Raw genomic sequence first — 13,448 nt, forward strand, 5'->3', positions numbered from 1 at the left:
ACCTGGGATCCCTTGTTGTCCCAAGGGGCTGCCCCCCAGGGAAGGGGCATTCTGGGCTCTGCATTTCCCTGTGTTCACACGGCTGTCCGCCCTTTCCCCGCAGAGACCCACCGGCATCTCCTACAGGCAGTTTGAAGGCCTGATGCGCTTCTACAGGCCCCGGATGAGTGCCAGGGAGCGTTATCTGACTTTTAAGGCCCTGAATCAGAGCAACACACCTCTGCTCAGGTAAGAGTGGACGCCAGGTAGGGCAGGGTGGCCAGAGGCAGTTGTGAGAGGGAGCTGGAGCGGGCAAAGGCCCCAGCAGGTAGCTGGGCAAAGAAGCTTGTTAGACACTAGTTTTCCCCACAGAGATTCTTATACATGTAGATGGTATTATTCATCAGGTTTCTTTTCACAAGTAACAGAAGTCCAGCCCAAACCCAATTCAAGCTGGCTTTACAAAAAAGGAATGCTTTGGCTCATGAAATGAAATGAATTCTCAGCCCTGAATGAGGTGGGGTAATCCCATGTGAGCAGAGCCACAGAGCCAGATAAACACACACACACACACACACACACACACACAGCCCCGGCAGAGCCTCCAGAACCGGCCCTGAGATCTGCATGGGCAGTCTTGGTCTTCCAGACTGCTGATGACCAGAACCCTTCTTTCTGGAGAAGGAAGCGGGCCAGCTATAGACACACGAGTAACTGAGCTCTGTCTGGGCTGAACTCAGCTGTTCCATTAAGTCCTCTGCTAGAGGAGGCTCTGTCCCTGTCCATCTAAAAGTTATAGTCATCCAGGGGGATTAAAGCTGTCTGTGATCAGTGTAGACGAAGCAGATTCAGTATGCATGGCACCTGGAGGGAAGAGATGAAATGCCCCCAGGTAAGGGTCCCTGGGGCCCTGAGGTGCTGAAACTCTCAGATGTCCCCTCCCCCATTGAAGGGGACCACAGTTGGACAAGGGAGACCTGAAGCTCAGTGAGAACAGGTTCTGATTTTTTTAACCTTTTCATGTTGCTTACAACAGCCTGAAGGACTTTTATGATATCTACGAAGTTGCTGCCTTGAAGTGGAAGGTGAGTGCTGGTGCAGGACCAAAGACCAGAGAGCCAGAGAGGGAGTGGGGCCAGCTGCTAGGGGGGTGGGGGGATGAGGCTGAGCGCACCGGAGCCCCAGCTCCTTCCCTGCTGAAACAGCTCAGCTCTCGGCTTGGCACCCTGCACTGCAGGATTACAGGTGGCCCCCCCTTGTGCCCTGACCATTGCACTGTAGCTTCCTGGTTAAGAGCACCCCATTAGTCATGGACATCAGGCAAGTTACCAAACCTTCCCAAGGCTTGTCTCACCTGGGAAATGGGAGAACGATGATCCCTACCTACAGTTATGTTCAGGATTACATAAAAAGAAGGCATGTGTGTGGCTCCATTTACAGGCTCAGTGGACAGCAGCATCGTTGTCCTTATTTCCATCCCTGAGTGTTTTTGTTACTCCCCAAGTTAGCCAGGGGAGCAGGGCAGGAAAGCGGCAGCCTGGCCCCTAGGGCGAGGTTCTGGTCACTGGTCCTCACACCCCCCTCTCCATGGCCCTGTTTCCTGGCCAGGCCAAGAGAAATAGAGAACACTGGTTTGATGAGCTTCCCAGAACGGCATTCCTCATCTTCAAAGGTAAGGTTGACCTGAATAAGACATCTGGGCAGCTGGGGACAGATGGAGGTTTCCAGAGACCCCAGACAAGCATTTGAAGAGCATGCTCACAGGGTGAGTGTGTACGTGTGCATCTGCATGTCTGTGTGTATACAAGAGACAGACAGTGTGGTCACCCCAGCAGGCAAGTAAGTGCGTTTTCTAAAAGGTAGTAGGACTACATTATCGATTCTCTTCTCAAATCTGCTTTTGTGGATGTGGTATATATACACAATGGAATATTATGCAGCCATAAAAAGGAATGAGATCTCTTGCCATTTGCAACGACATGGATGGAACTGGAGGGTGTTATGCTGAGTGAAATAAGTCAATCAGAGAAAGACATGTATCATATGACCTCGCTGATATGAGGAATCTTTAACCTCAGGAAACAAACTGAGGGTTGCTGGAGTGGGGGGGGTGGGAGGGATGGGGTGGCTGGGTGATAGACATTGGGTAGGGTATGTGCTATGGTGAGCGCTGTGAATTGTGCAAGACTGTTGAATCACAGATCTGTACTTCTGAAACAAATAATGCAATATATGTTAAGAAAAAAAAAAGAAGAAGATAGCAGGAGGGGAAGAATGAAGGGGAGTAAGTCGGAGGGGGAGACGAACCATGAGAGACGATGGACTCTGAAAAACAAACTGAGGTTTCTAGAGGGGAGGGGGGTGGGGGGATGGGTTAGCCTGGTGATGGGTATTAAAGAGGGCACGTTCTGCGTGGAGCACTGGGTGTTAGGCACAAACAATGAATCATGGAACACTACATCAAAAACTAATGATGTAATGTATGGTGATTAACATAGCAATAAAAAATAAAAAAAAATCTGCCTTTGTGCCTAATCGCATATTCCGACCATCCTCCTGTGGCAGGATATATAGCGAGCATAGATGATCCCTGACATCATGCTTGCCCAGCATAATATTCAAAATTCTGAAATCCAAGTGTTGCCCCATAATTAAATGCCAGTTTTGAAGTTCCGTGGAGGGGCATGGTTAGCTCGCAGGGGATTTCTCGTCCAAGAAGCCTGAAGCCTTGGGTGTGGGCCGTTAGGAGCAAGAGTCAGGACGGTGTATCCTATTTTGTGATTTCTCCTGCAGCTTGGGTTTTGGGTACCGCTGTTAGTCCATATTCTTTAGAGGGTTTTCCATTCCATGGAGGGATAGTTACTCAAGTGGATGAATATAGTCCCGGATCGAGGCCAATGGCAAGTTAAGGTTAGCCGTGGCCAGCAAAGCTTCGCTGTGCTGCATCCTGGCTCCGAGCTGCCGGGCTCTCCCCGGAACAGCTGTTGGCTATGTGGTCTTGCCTGAGCACAAGCGTGGGGTCACTCTGAGAGCACGCCCTCCTTCCTCACCCCTGGGCATAAACACCCTGATTGCTCACGTGTGCGAAGTGTGTGGTCGGGGAAAGTGTCCTTGCAAATGAAGATTTCGATGTTAACATTTCTTCTCTTCAAATAGGAATTAATATCCTTGTGAAGTCCAAGGCCTTCCAGTATTTCATGTGTAAGTGAGAAAGACCATAGCTCCAGGCCCCATCCTGCCTGGGTCTTTTACCATTCCAGAAGGTGGAGAGGCAAGAGATCAGCCCTGCAGCCATGTGGTTGACTTTTTATTATAGAGAATTCCAAGCATGTGTAAAAGTGGGGAGAGGATAATGAGCATCCACGTACCCATCACCCAGTTTCAATGGCTGTCACCCCATGGCCAGTCATTCTGTCCATCTGTACCCTCACTGTGGCTCATCATCCCCTCCCTAGACCTGGAGATTTTGGAAGCAGATTTCAGAACCACAGGATGCGGTTGGTTGCTCCGTCACTTAAGTTGGTTTCAGTCTGTAGGTTTCTCTTCCGTCCCTTTTCTCCGTCTTGTGACAGTGAGTTGAAGAAATGGGACTGTTTGGCCTTCAGTCTTGTTTTCACATGTTCCTCTGTTGTTTATTTCCCGTCGTCTGGTAGTTACATCTAGAGTTGTGTTGTCCAGTGTGGTAGCAATTTGCCATGTGTGGCTATTTAAATTTAAGCAACTAAAATGAAAAAAGCCACAGTAGCCACATCTCAAGTGCTCAGTCACCACAAAAAGCTAATGACTACCAGTTGTAATGACTACCAGTTGGACAGCCCAGAGGAGGGAATTTCCGTTGTCATAGGAAGTCCTCTTGGACAGTACTAATGGCCTGGTGGGATTCAGTCTTTCTAAAGGGCTCGGGTTCCATTTAGTGGGAAACGGTGTTTAGACACCACAGTTTGAAATGCTAAAGGTGCTCACAGCTTGGAGTTGGTTATTACTTCTAGGCCTTTCCATGGACAGAGGTAGGATTTTGTTTTTAAAGATAAATCATATCGGGAGTTTATCCTGACTTTTCTAATTCAAATTCAGGACTATTGTGTTTTTACCGAACATTCTCATTCTTTCATATCCAGATTCCGCCCCCCCTGCCGTCTTAAAATCCTGGTTCCCAACACCACTCACACAGTTACTCATTTGCTGTACCCCACATTAGACTCAAAACTGTCTCCAGACAGTGATCCCAACACAGTCCCAGCAACACAGTGACTAGAACATCCCTCTGGGGACATACATTCACATGACACGTGTCAGGGTCACCTGTAGTGGTCCTTTCTCCATGTGGGGGTGTCACCAACTGGACACACATTTAGGTTTCTTTATTTCATTTTATTTTTGATTTTCAGGGATTGCTTTTTATACATCTAACTTTGTTTTATACTTATGTAAATTGTCTACGTGGTTCCAAGTCAGATCTACAAAACAAAGTATATTTAAGGATATCTCATTTACATCCTGTCAAACCTCCTCCAATGGGTAACTTCTATTTTGGTTTCTTCTTCCATTTTTTAAAAACTATAAGTAGATACACATATATGCCTATCCCCATGTCTTAATTTAATGGTAGCATACTTTATATACACTTTTTCCCACCTTGTTTTTTTCAGTTAACAATATATCCCAGAGACCACTCCCCATCAATATAGAGAGATATTCCTCATTTCTTTTTAGAGTTGATACTTCACCATTTCATGAACGTGTCACGGTTGATCCAACCAGTCCCCTGTTGATCATTTAGGGCACTTCTAGATTTTTGCTCTATCAGTTCTCCAGCAAATGGCTCGCAGGACACATTGTTTTGTGTTTTGCTAGTATGTCACAGGGGTGGCTCGCTAGAACGGGGATGCGTATGTAAAAGGCCAAATGAATATGTCATTTTGCTAACTAGCTCATGCAGTCATCTTAAAATCACCTGTCTCTGGGGAAGAGCAACCATTTTAATACTCAAGCATCTTTTACACCGACTTGGAATGGCCTGTGGGTTTTACTGAAAAACAGCCGGTATTCCTACGGTGACATAGAGCATGCTTTTAGAAACCTGTGGCCATTTTCTAAGTGAAACCACTGGCTGATGTAGCTCATGTAAAAGCACTAAGCGGAAGGAAGCCATCCATCACGTGGGTGTGTGGAGCATCTCCCGGGGGCTGCCAAGAAGGTAGCCAGGGGGGCTGCCGCTGTGAGCTCTCTATTTGCACACCCATCTGTGTTTTCTCTATTACGGGCCTGTTTGCAGACTTGGTGGTGGCAGTCAACGGGGTCTGGATCCTTGTGGAGACCTTCATGCTGAAAGGTGAGTCCTGGCTGGGGGACCGGCTGGTTCTGCGGGCACATCAGGCCCCACCGCCTGACCTCCCGCCTCTTGTCTCACAGGCGGGAACTTCTTCTCCAAGCACGTGCCCTGGAGTTACGTCGTCTTCCTGACTAGTAGGTTTCTGAACGTGGCTTTGCTGAACTGCTTGTCTTAAACACTGGCCTGGGGAGGGGAGGCTGGAGACCTCAGAAGAGCCTCGGCAGAACCGGAGCCAGGCCAGGTGTGGGCGGGGCTGGGGGCGGGGCCTCTACTAACTGCCTCCTCCTGTTTCCAGTCTACGGGGTGGAGCTGTTCCTGAAGGTTGCTGGCCTTGGCCCCGTGGAATACCTGTCCTCTGGGTGGAATCTGTGAGTGGAGTGCACGTTTCTTAACCATGTCCGAGACTGCGAGAGCCGCGGGTCCTCTCCCTACCCTCCCACAGCACGCACCGTGGCCTGCTGTGGCAGGAGGAGGGGCCAAGGACAGGGGCAAGGCCTTTGTCTGCTGGAGCAGTTCTGCATGTGGCTCTGGGACTCGCCAGCATCGGGCCCCCCTCGCCCCTTCCTCCTAGACATGGCCTCTTAAGGGTCCTCAGGCCGGCTGGCTCTGACTAGTCCTTTGGCCCCTGCACCCATCGCCAGCAACTACGCTCTTTTCTCCTCCATAAAAACCATGATTCCAACAGAGAAGGAAGCTTCTCCCACCCACCTTGGTCAGCCGCTAGCCAGGGGTGTGAAGAGACCCGAGTGGCTCTTGTCCCCATTCCACAGAGACCTCCAAGGCCACTTACCGCCCACTTAAGTGAACTCACCCACGAAATCAGGCTATACTCATGAGGTCTTGGTCTTGGCAGATAGAGAAGAGTCGAGGAAGAGCAGTAGGGGGACATGCACCATGCTGTGTTCAGAGTCTCCATGGGTGTCTGCAGAGGAGAGAAGGCCCCCCGCCTCCAGCAGGGCTGGCTGGCTGGCCTTGGGGGGATCCGACCTGCCCATCCTGCCCCTTCCCTCAGTAACCTCATTGGGGTCAGAGGTTACCCATGTAACCCGACGTCTGCTATTAGACCAGTGCAGGAATTTCTGGGCGTTTCTGATCCCTGCTCTGTGTGCTGTGCCTGGGGGTCCAGCCAAGCTGGCCTCAGAAACCCCAAGGCGGCAGGAAGCTGCTTCCTGAGTTGTGTGGCTGCAGGCTCTTGCTGGGGTCCGCATGTGGGCTCCTTGGAAGGGAGCACTGAGAACAGGGCTGGGGAGCAGGGAGCTGCGGGACAGAGACGGGCCCAGGCAGGCCGAATGGACCGCGGCTTCTCCCTCTCCCTCCCAGGTTCGACTTCTCGGTCACGGTGTTCGCCTTCCTGGGACTCCTGGCTCTGGCCTTCAACATGGAGCCCTTTTATTTCATAGTGGTCCTGCGTCCCCTCCAGCTGCTGAGGTGACAGGGGCGGGGGCAGGGCGGGGAAAGCCTTGGGACTGGTCTGGGAAGTGGCAGGAGGGCACCGGAAGATTAATGAGCCTGGTGTCAGAAACGTACCCCACTGCAGAGGTGCCCAGCCCGTCTCCACCTGTGGGGGGCATGCGGCCTGCCCACCTTCTCACATCCCGGGGACGGTTGCCTCTGACCGTGGAGGGGAAACCTGGTCCACAGCGCGGGTGACCTCGGTCTGCAGCCCCAGAGACGCATGTGCTCAGAGTCATAAACCAGAAGGCCACAGCCTCCGAGGGTGCAAGGGGAGTTTCTGAGGGGCCCCCAGGCTTTTCTGACACAGCGTCTTGTCAAGAAAAACCCTCCCTGGGTCTCACCTTTTCCGCAGAGACGACTGTGGGGAGTCAGTAAGGCACTGCCCACGGACCACCCCTTATCACCTGGGGGTCAGGAGCTCTCGGTGTCTTCAGAAGCCTGGGTCTCCCTGTGTGTGTCCCGCCCCGATCCCATACGTGTCCCTCCTGGGAAGAGAGGTGGAGGTGGGGATGGCGGTCGGGGGCTGCGTCTCTCCGGAAGAACCCAGAGCCATGCCCCAGTGGTGGGGGCCGGGGTTGGGGGAATGTCCGCTTCCTCCCCATACAAGGCGGCCCTTTGTTAGCTGCCGAGCCGCTGAGCCGCCATGCACCTAGCTCGTCTGCAGGCGTGGCTTCTGTTCCCTTCTTTCTGGGCTTTGCCTCGCTGTGCTGAGCAAGGCCTTGCCCCTCTCAGGGCCTCCTGGCTGTCTTGGTAAACGCCTGCCTCCCCCAAGGAGGAGACCAGTGAGATGCCCCCAGGCCGGCAGCGGGGAGGGCAGCAGGGCTCATGGTGGGCAAGAGGCCCCGGGCCTTCCCCTCCCGCCCATGCCGGGGAACAGGGCTGTGGCCATGCCAACGTCTGAGCGCCCCCCGGTCTCTTCCCTCAGGTTGTTTAAGTTGAAAAAGCGCTACCGCAACGTGCTGGATACCATGTTTGAGCTGCTGCCCCGGATGGCCAGGTACGGTCCTGCCTCTGGGCCCCCAGGGCCAGGCGCCGTGAGGCTTGTGCCCCCAGGGGGGCAGCTGGGTGGTAGTCGGGGGAGAGGAGGTGGCCCGGAAAGGACTGACATCGAGGGTCTGGCGGGTCTCCAAGGAGACTGAGATGTTGACCACCACAGGTCTCCCTGGTACCACTTTTCTCCACTGACCTGTCTGAAATATTTAGTAGGGAGGGCAGGGAGCTGTCAACTCACTTACCACCTGTGTCTACATTCACAGGTAAGGGGTCACCTGTGAGTCTACCTTCACAGGTAAGGGGTGAATCTCTGGTAAAGGGGCATCTGTTAATAGAGTCCTGACTCGAGCCGTTTTTGAGCCCAGACCTGAATCAGGAGGCCCCTTCCCTGCAGGCACTTTCCAGTTGGTAAACCTGGCTAGGGGCATGCCTATCCATCAGTCAGCGCAGTGGGTCTGAGGAGGCTGGGGCTGCCGGAGGCGCTGGTCTCTCCTGCCTGACGCCCAGTCACCCTGTCCCTTCTGATCCTCCTCCCCAGCCTGGGCCTCACCCTGCTCATCTTTTACTACTCCTTCGCCATCGTGGGCATGGAATTCTTCTGTGGGATCCTCTACCCCAACTGCTGCAAGTGAGTATGCAGTGGGGCCTGGCCCTGCCCGCCCCCGCCATGTTTCCGGAGGACCCAAGCCAGGACTGGCGCGCTGCCCCCAGCCCTGCCTAGCGGGTCCCCCGCAGTCTCGGGGGCCGCAGGGACACACCTCTCCGAGCCCCAGCACCCTTCGAAGCCCCGGGAATCACTTTGCTTTGCTTTCGGGGGCTTAGTTGAGTATGATAGCTAAGTGAGGGACCTGGAATCAGAGGGCTGTCTGTGAGGCAAGGACACCTGAGCAGGTTTCCCCGTCCCCAAGCAGGCCTCCGTTCCCTCATTCTTCGGGCTGAGGTCTGAAGACCTCCCCTGAACCAGGAGTAGCCTGAGGCCCGAGTCCTATGGCTTCCTCCCACTTCTCTGGGCATGGTGGGGACTCGGCAGACACATCAGCTCAGGCCGCCTGGCAGCATTAGGCCGATGGACACCCACAGGAAGGCCTTTGGGGGCAGGGGTAGAGCATGGGGAGCACAAGCTCCCGTGACTTCTCCCTTCCTCCAAGCCGCCACAACGAAAGCAGTGTGCTCTGGTGTTAATTCTCTAGTCACAGTGTTCTCTTCAAAATTTAGCCTGTGAGGCCTCAAGCACAAACTCCTTCCAAAAACGCTGGCAGCCATTTTGAGTGTCGGGCTGAGCTCAGAACCAGAGGCCGACAGCATGGGCCACAAACTCCACAATGGGCCAGAGCCACACGAGGCCCGGGACTCTGCCCTCTGAACAAGTTCCCTGGGGGCCCGAGGACCAGACAGGTAGAAACGTCAGCATGAATGTTAACAGAGCAGCCAGAAAGGACTGGAAGGAAAGCCGCAAATAAGCTCTCAGAACAGGGGCAGCCTTTCGGAGCACTCCCACCTGGTGCTGGGGTGAGCCCGGCAAGGAACCCTCCCCCGCATGGGGTCGCAGATGGGGAGAACCAGGGGAGACACCGTCTCTCTCTCCCTTGCTAGCATCTCCCTCCGGTAGCTGGGAGGGAGACAGCTTTGCTGGTAGCAGAGAAGTGCCAGATGGATGCAGATGAGCAGGGGGCAAGCCTAGGAGTCCCCAGCAATGCCCAGCCAGTGAGAGGAGCCGAGGGCCTCCCTTGAGCCGGGAAGGTGGGCCAGAGAGCTGGGGGCTGGGCCAGGACGGCGGCTCCCTGGTCAGAGCCTTGTCCGCTTAAGCCTTTTGTCCTCTGTCGAGGTGACCGATTTTCTTGTGACCTTCCCCCTGCCCCTGTCTCCCTGGCCAGTACCAGCACTGTGGCTGATGCCTACCGCTGGCTCAGTCACACCGTGGGCAATACGACCGTTGTGGACGAAGGCTACTACTATCTCAATAACTTTGACAACATCCTGAACAGCTTCGGTGAGTGCAGAGGCCACAGGCGGGACAGTCCCGGGGACACTGCCTTGGCCACCGTGGGCCCCAGACGCGGCCTAGCAGAGCTGTCAGAGGCCTCCCCAGTCTGAGCTGTTGGCGACACTTTCCTGAGTCTTCTGGAGCCTCAGTGGGGCCCATGGTTTGCCCTGCCGCAGGGTGCAGGCCAGAGCCCAGCACCCACTCCCCACCAGGTTTCATTCCTGGGAGCAGAGGTGCTTCATGCTCTGCTGGGAGGGGGACAGCGTGAGGCTAGGGAACCCCCCCCCCACCTAGTCACAACCCCACAGTTGCAGGCTGAGACAGCCACACTAGCTCGCCACAGTGCCCTGCACTCACCCCAGCCCCCAGCTCGGGCCCACGCGTGGGTTCCACGGAGAGGCCGGTGCCAGGGCCGGGGCAGGACACAGCTCAAGAGGAAGGGGAGCCCATCGTGGCATCCCAGCTCTACACCGATGGCCCGCCCCCAGCCCTGGTTGGTCACAGGCTGCCGAGGCAGAGGCACGCTCTCTGGGGGACAGGCCAAGATGGCAGCACTCCCTACGAGGTGTGTGCTCCGGCCCGGGAGCCGGGGGGGGGCTTGGAACACACAGTCCAAGTTGGCAGACGGGGACACCACCATCTAGGTGCGTGGTACCCAAGATAGGCAGAGAGAGGCCACTTGAAACAGACTTGGAAAAAGTGACTGTGACTGAAACACTTCTCATTCCCCCTTCCCTTTGGCAGTAACCTTGTTCGAGCTCACAGTTGTCAACAACTGGTACATCATTATGGTAAGGACATTGGTCAACTCCTGGGGGCATCTTCCCACCATCCTCTGAGATCAGCTCTGGCCTTGCCTGGCCCCCAATGGGATGCCTCGCTCTTCTGTTCCCTGTCGGGGTTGGGGGCCTGGGTCACACAGGGTTGGGGTTCTGCAGAGAGCCTGCAGTGCGGGCTGGGCTCCAGGAGCCACCCCTCTGTGTTTGCTAGACTTGCTTCTGTCCCTGCCTCCCCCCACCACATCCCCTAGCGGCCCGGAGATGCCAGTTAGCCTGTGGGTCTCTGTCCTTTTTCCACTGCTGTCAAGAAACAGTGTGGCAAGGGTTGTTGGGTTTGGTTTTCCATTCCTTAAATTCTTCCAAGTCTTCCACCCCTGCTTGGGACAAAGACTGCCCATGTCAGTCCTGAACCCTGCCACCCTGGGGAGCATCGAGGGCTCATGCAGCACAGAGGAGTTTTTAGACCCTGGGAGTGAGGGCCCCCTCCTGTGTCTGCCACACCCCTGGGGCAGATTGGGCAGGGTCTGTAAAGTACCCCCCCAGCAGGGGACCGTGGAGTGGCCCAAGTGCACAGTGACCTGGCCCTGCCTGGGTACCCACTCAGTGGCTGCCCCCTGTGTCCCCAGGAAGGTGTCACCTCTCAGACCTCACACTGGAGCCGCCTCTACTTCATGACTTTTTACATCGTGACCATGGTAGGTCGCCAGCCACACTCTCTGCCCTTCATCACTCAGAGTCTCCAGCTGCCCCTGCCTGATGGGCGGCCGCCCGGGGAGGAGGAGCTGGGACCGGGCGTCAGCATCTGACCGGGTTCTGCTGGGTGCAGGCCCCGCAGTGGCTCACATGCCCGCCCTCCCACTCTCTGCGCCCGGCCAGGTGGTGATGACCATCATTGTCGCCTTCATCCTCGAGGCCTTCGTCTTCCGAATGAACTACAGCCGCAAGAACCAGGACTCGGAAGGTCTGTGCAAAAGCAGCCATGGCCAGAGCCTTCCCGCTGCTTGTCTGGCCGGCTGTCAGCTTCCCGGCTGTCGGCTGCCCAGCTGTCAGCTGTCTGGCTGTCCAGTCCCACTGTCTGGCTGTCCGGTCCCACTGTCTGGTTGTCCGGTCCCGCTATCTGGTTGTCCAGGCTTCTGGCAGTTCAGCATGTCTGTCTGGTGTATCTGTTACCTCTCTCGTGTGCATTGCTTTTCAAATAACTTAATGACGGAAGAATGCTCTCGATCTCATGTTCAAAATAAAAATAGTCCATGCCCGAGATTAGAAGAATCGCAGAGCAGAGAAAGGCCTATTGTGAACACAGCAGCCCTCCGCCCCGCCCTCCCACGCCTCCAGACACTTGTCATCCATAGCTGGCTGTCCTTTTCGCTGTGACCTCCGCATCTCTAAATCACATGGTCGCAGTGTGGTTCTAAAGGGTGTAAGTGTCGTACCAGTAGTTCATCCTTCTGCAACTGGATGACCGCAGCTGGGATAATGGCCTTGCCTGTTCCAAGGTACAGAGCTTTGTGCGTACTGATCCTTCCAGATTCTCCATCAGAGCCACCACATACCTGTTTGTTGTTTCCAAATCTCTGTCTTATCAGGCCATCTGACCATTTTGGCTGAGACTCCCTGCCGAAACCCTCTGTCCCCTATAAGCTGCTGGCCCAACCAGCGCCCCTGGCACCCACAGCAAGGGGAGGGGAAGGGACGTGCGTGCCAGATGGCAGGAGGTGGGGGGGGCGTGTCGTGCTGATGCGGGTTTGTTTGGAGAGGGAATCTTAGGATGCCTGCTGGGGCCACAGGGAGAAGGGCTGAACCAGACCAAGCCAGATTGGGGGGCTCTGAGCCCCAGGCTCCTTCCCAGCCCTGGCCTCCCCTCTTACAGTTGATGGTGGCATCACCCTCGAGAAGGAAATCTCCAAAGATGAGCTGGTTGCTGTCCTGGAGCTCTACCAGGAGGTGCGAGGAGCCACCTCGGACATCGCCTGGCTGCTCAAGGTCCTCTCCCAGATGGAGAGACATGAGGTGAGGAGTCTCAGGGTCGCCTCCAGTGGAGGGGACAGGTTTTGGCTTAGTGGAGGGCCTCCCCCACTGTCATCCCCTCAAGCTGGCTGAGGCAGGGCACCAGGGCCCCCGCTCGGACCGATCCTAAGCCTCCGTGCTTTTTTAGCAAAACACCGTGGTGTTTCTGGGACGGAGATCAAGGACCAAAAGTGACCTGAGCCTAAAGATGTACCAAGAAGAGATTCAGGTAGGCGTGCCCCTGCCCCCGCTGCCTAGACCCTCACCCCCAGCTCCTGCCTGGGGGTGGGCCTCCCTGCTGCTGAGCGGGGGCTACCGTCCTGTTCCTGCCCTGAGTGTGCAGTCGGGAAGGCTCAGTGCAGGGATCAGGGCCATCCGTTAGACCGCTGCCCGTGGCGTCTGGGACGCAGCGCTGGGCAGGTCCTTCCCCAGCACAAGCAGCTCTCCCATACGGCCTTGCCCCTTGAGCATTCTCCAGAACCTATCCCGATTTCTTACTCTGAGCCAGAGCCACAAGTGCGGTGTGTTCAACAGGAGATGTCATGGGCAAGAGGGGGGTGCAGGCCCCGGAGAGCTAGTGAGGGCCGGGCTCGTCAGAGAGGGCAGCCCCTTCTCGGGGCCATCAGGTTCTCCTAGGGCCTTGGATCCCTTGGGTGTTTTGGCTGTTTGAGGTTTTATTGTGGTTGTTCTAATTTAAGAGAAGGGAGAAGTCCATTTTTTTTTTTTTTTTTTTTTTTTTTTTTAGTAAAATCTCCGTCTTTCCACATTGGGAGCTAGGTAAACGATCTTGCAAAGCACCATGTGGGCTGACACCCTGCATTCCAGACAGAACCCACAGAGTGCAGGCCACCAGCACATGAGCTCTGTTTTGGGTCTTCCGTTCAGCCTCCGGGTCCCAGGGCTCAGGGGAGAGTCTCCC

General features: G+C 55.3%; 1 protein-coding gene across 7 annotated transcripts in view; it reads left to right on the forward strand.

The window, feature by feature from the left end:
- Positions 1-13,448, forward strand: part of TPCN1 (two pore segment channel 1) — a 64,201-nt gene that overhangs the window by 46,843 nt on the left and 3,910 nt on the right. For 6 of the 7 annotated variants that reach the window (XM_027577121.2, XM_027577120.2, XM_027577119.2 and 3 more), the window contains 16 exons: positions 104-228; positions 1,016-1,064; positions 1,588-1,651; positions 3,136-3,180; positions 5,255-5,311; positions 5,392-5,445; positions 5,607-5,679; positions 6,632-6,739; positions 7,692-7,763; positions 8,298-8,387; positions 9,634-9,749; positions 10,488-10,534; positions 11,149-11,217; positions 11,399-11,483; positions 12,393-12,532; positions 12,678-12,758. In XM_027577121.2, the coding sequence (XP_027432922.1) occupies positions 104-228; positions 1,016-1,064; positions 1,588-1,651; positions 3,136-3,180; positions 5,255-5,311; positions 5,392-5,445; positions 5,607-5,679; positions 6,632-6,739; positions 7,692-7,763; positions 8,298-8,387; positions 9,634-9,749; positions 10,488-10,534; positions 11,149-11,217; positions 11,399-11,483; positions 12,393-12,532; positions 12,678-12,758 (1,275 nt within the window). The remainder of the gene's footprint in view (positions 1-103; positions 229-1,015; positions 1,065-1,587; positions 1,652-3,135; positions 3,181-5,254; positions 5,312-5,391; positions 5,446-5,606; positions 5,680-6,631; positions 6,740-7,691; positions 7,764-8,297; positions 8,388-9,633; positions 9,750-10,487; positions 10,535-11,148; positions 11,218-11,398; positions 11,484-12,392; positions 12,533-12,677; positions 12,759-13,448) is intronic. The other variant, XM_027577124.2, reaches the window with a different exon arrangement.

This window comes from Zalophus californianus, chromosome 14 (assembly GCF_009762305.2).
Source record: "Zalophus californianus isolate mZalCal1 chromosome 14, mZalCal1.pri.v2, whole genome shotgun sequence".
Lineage (NCBI taxonomy): Eukaryota > Metazoa > Chordata > Mammalia > Carnivora > Otariidae > Zalophus > Zalophus californianus.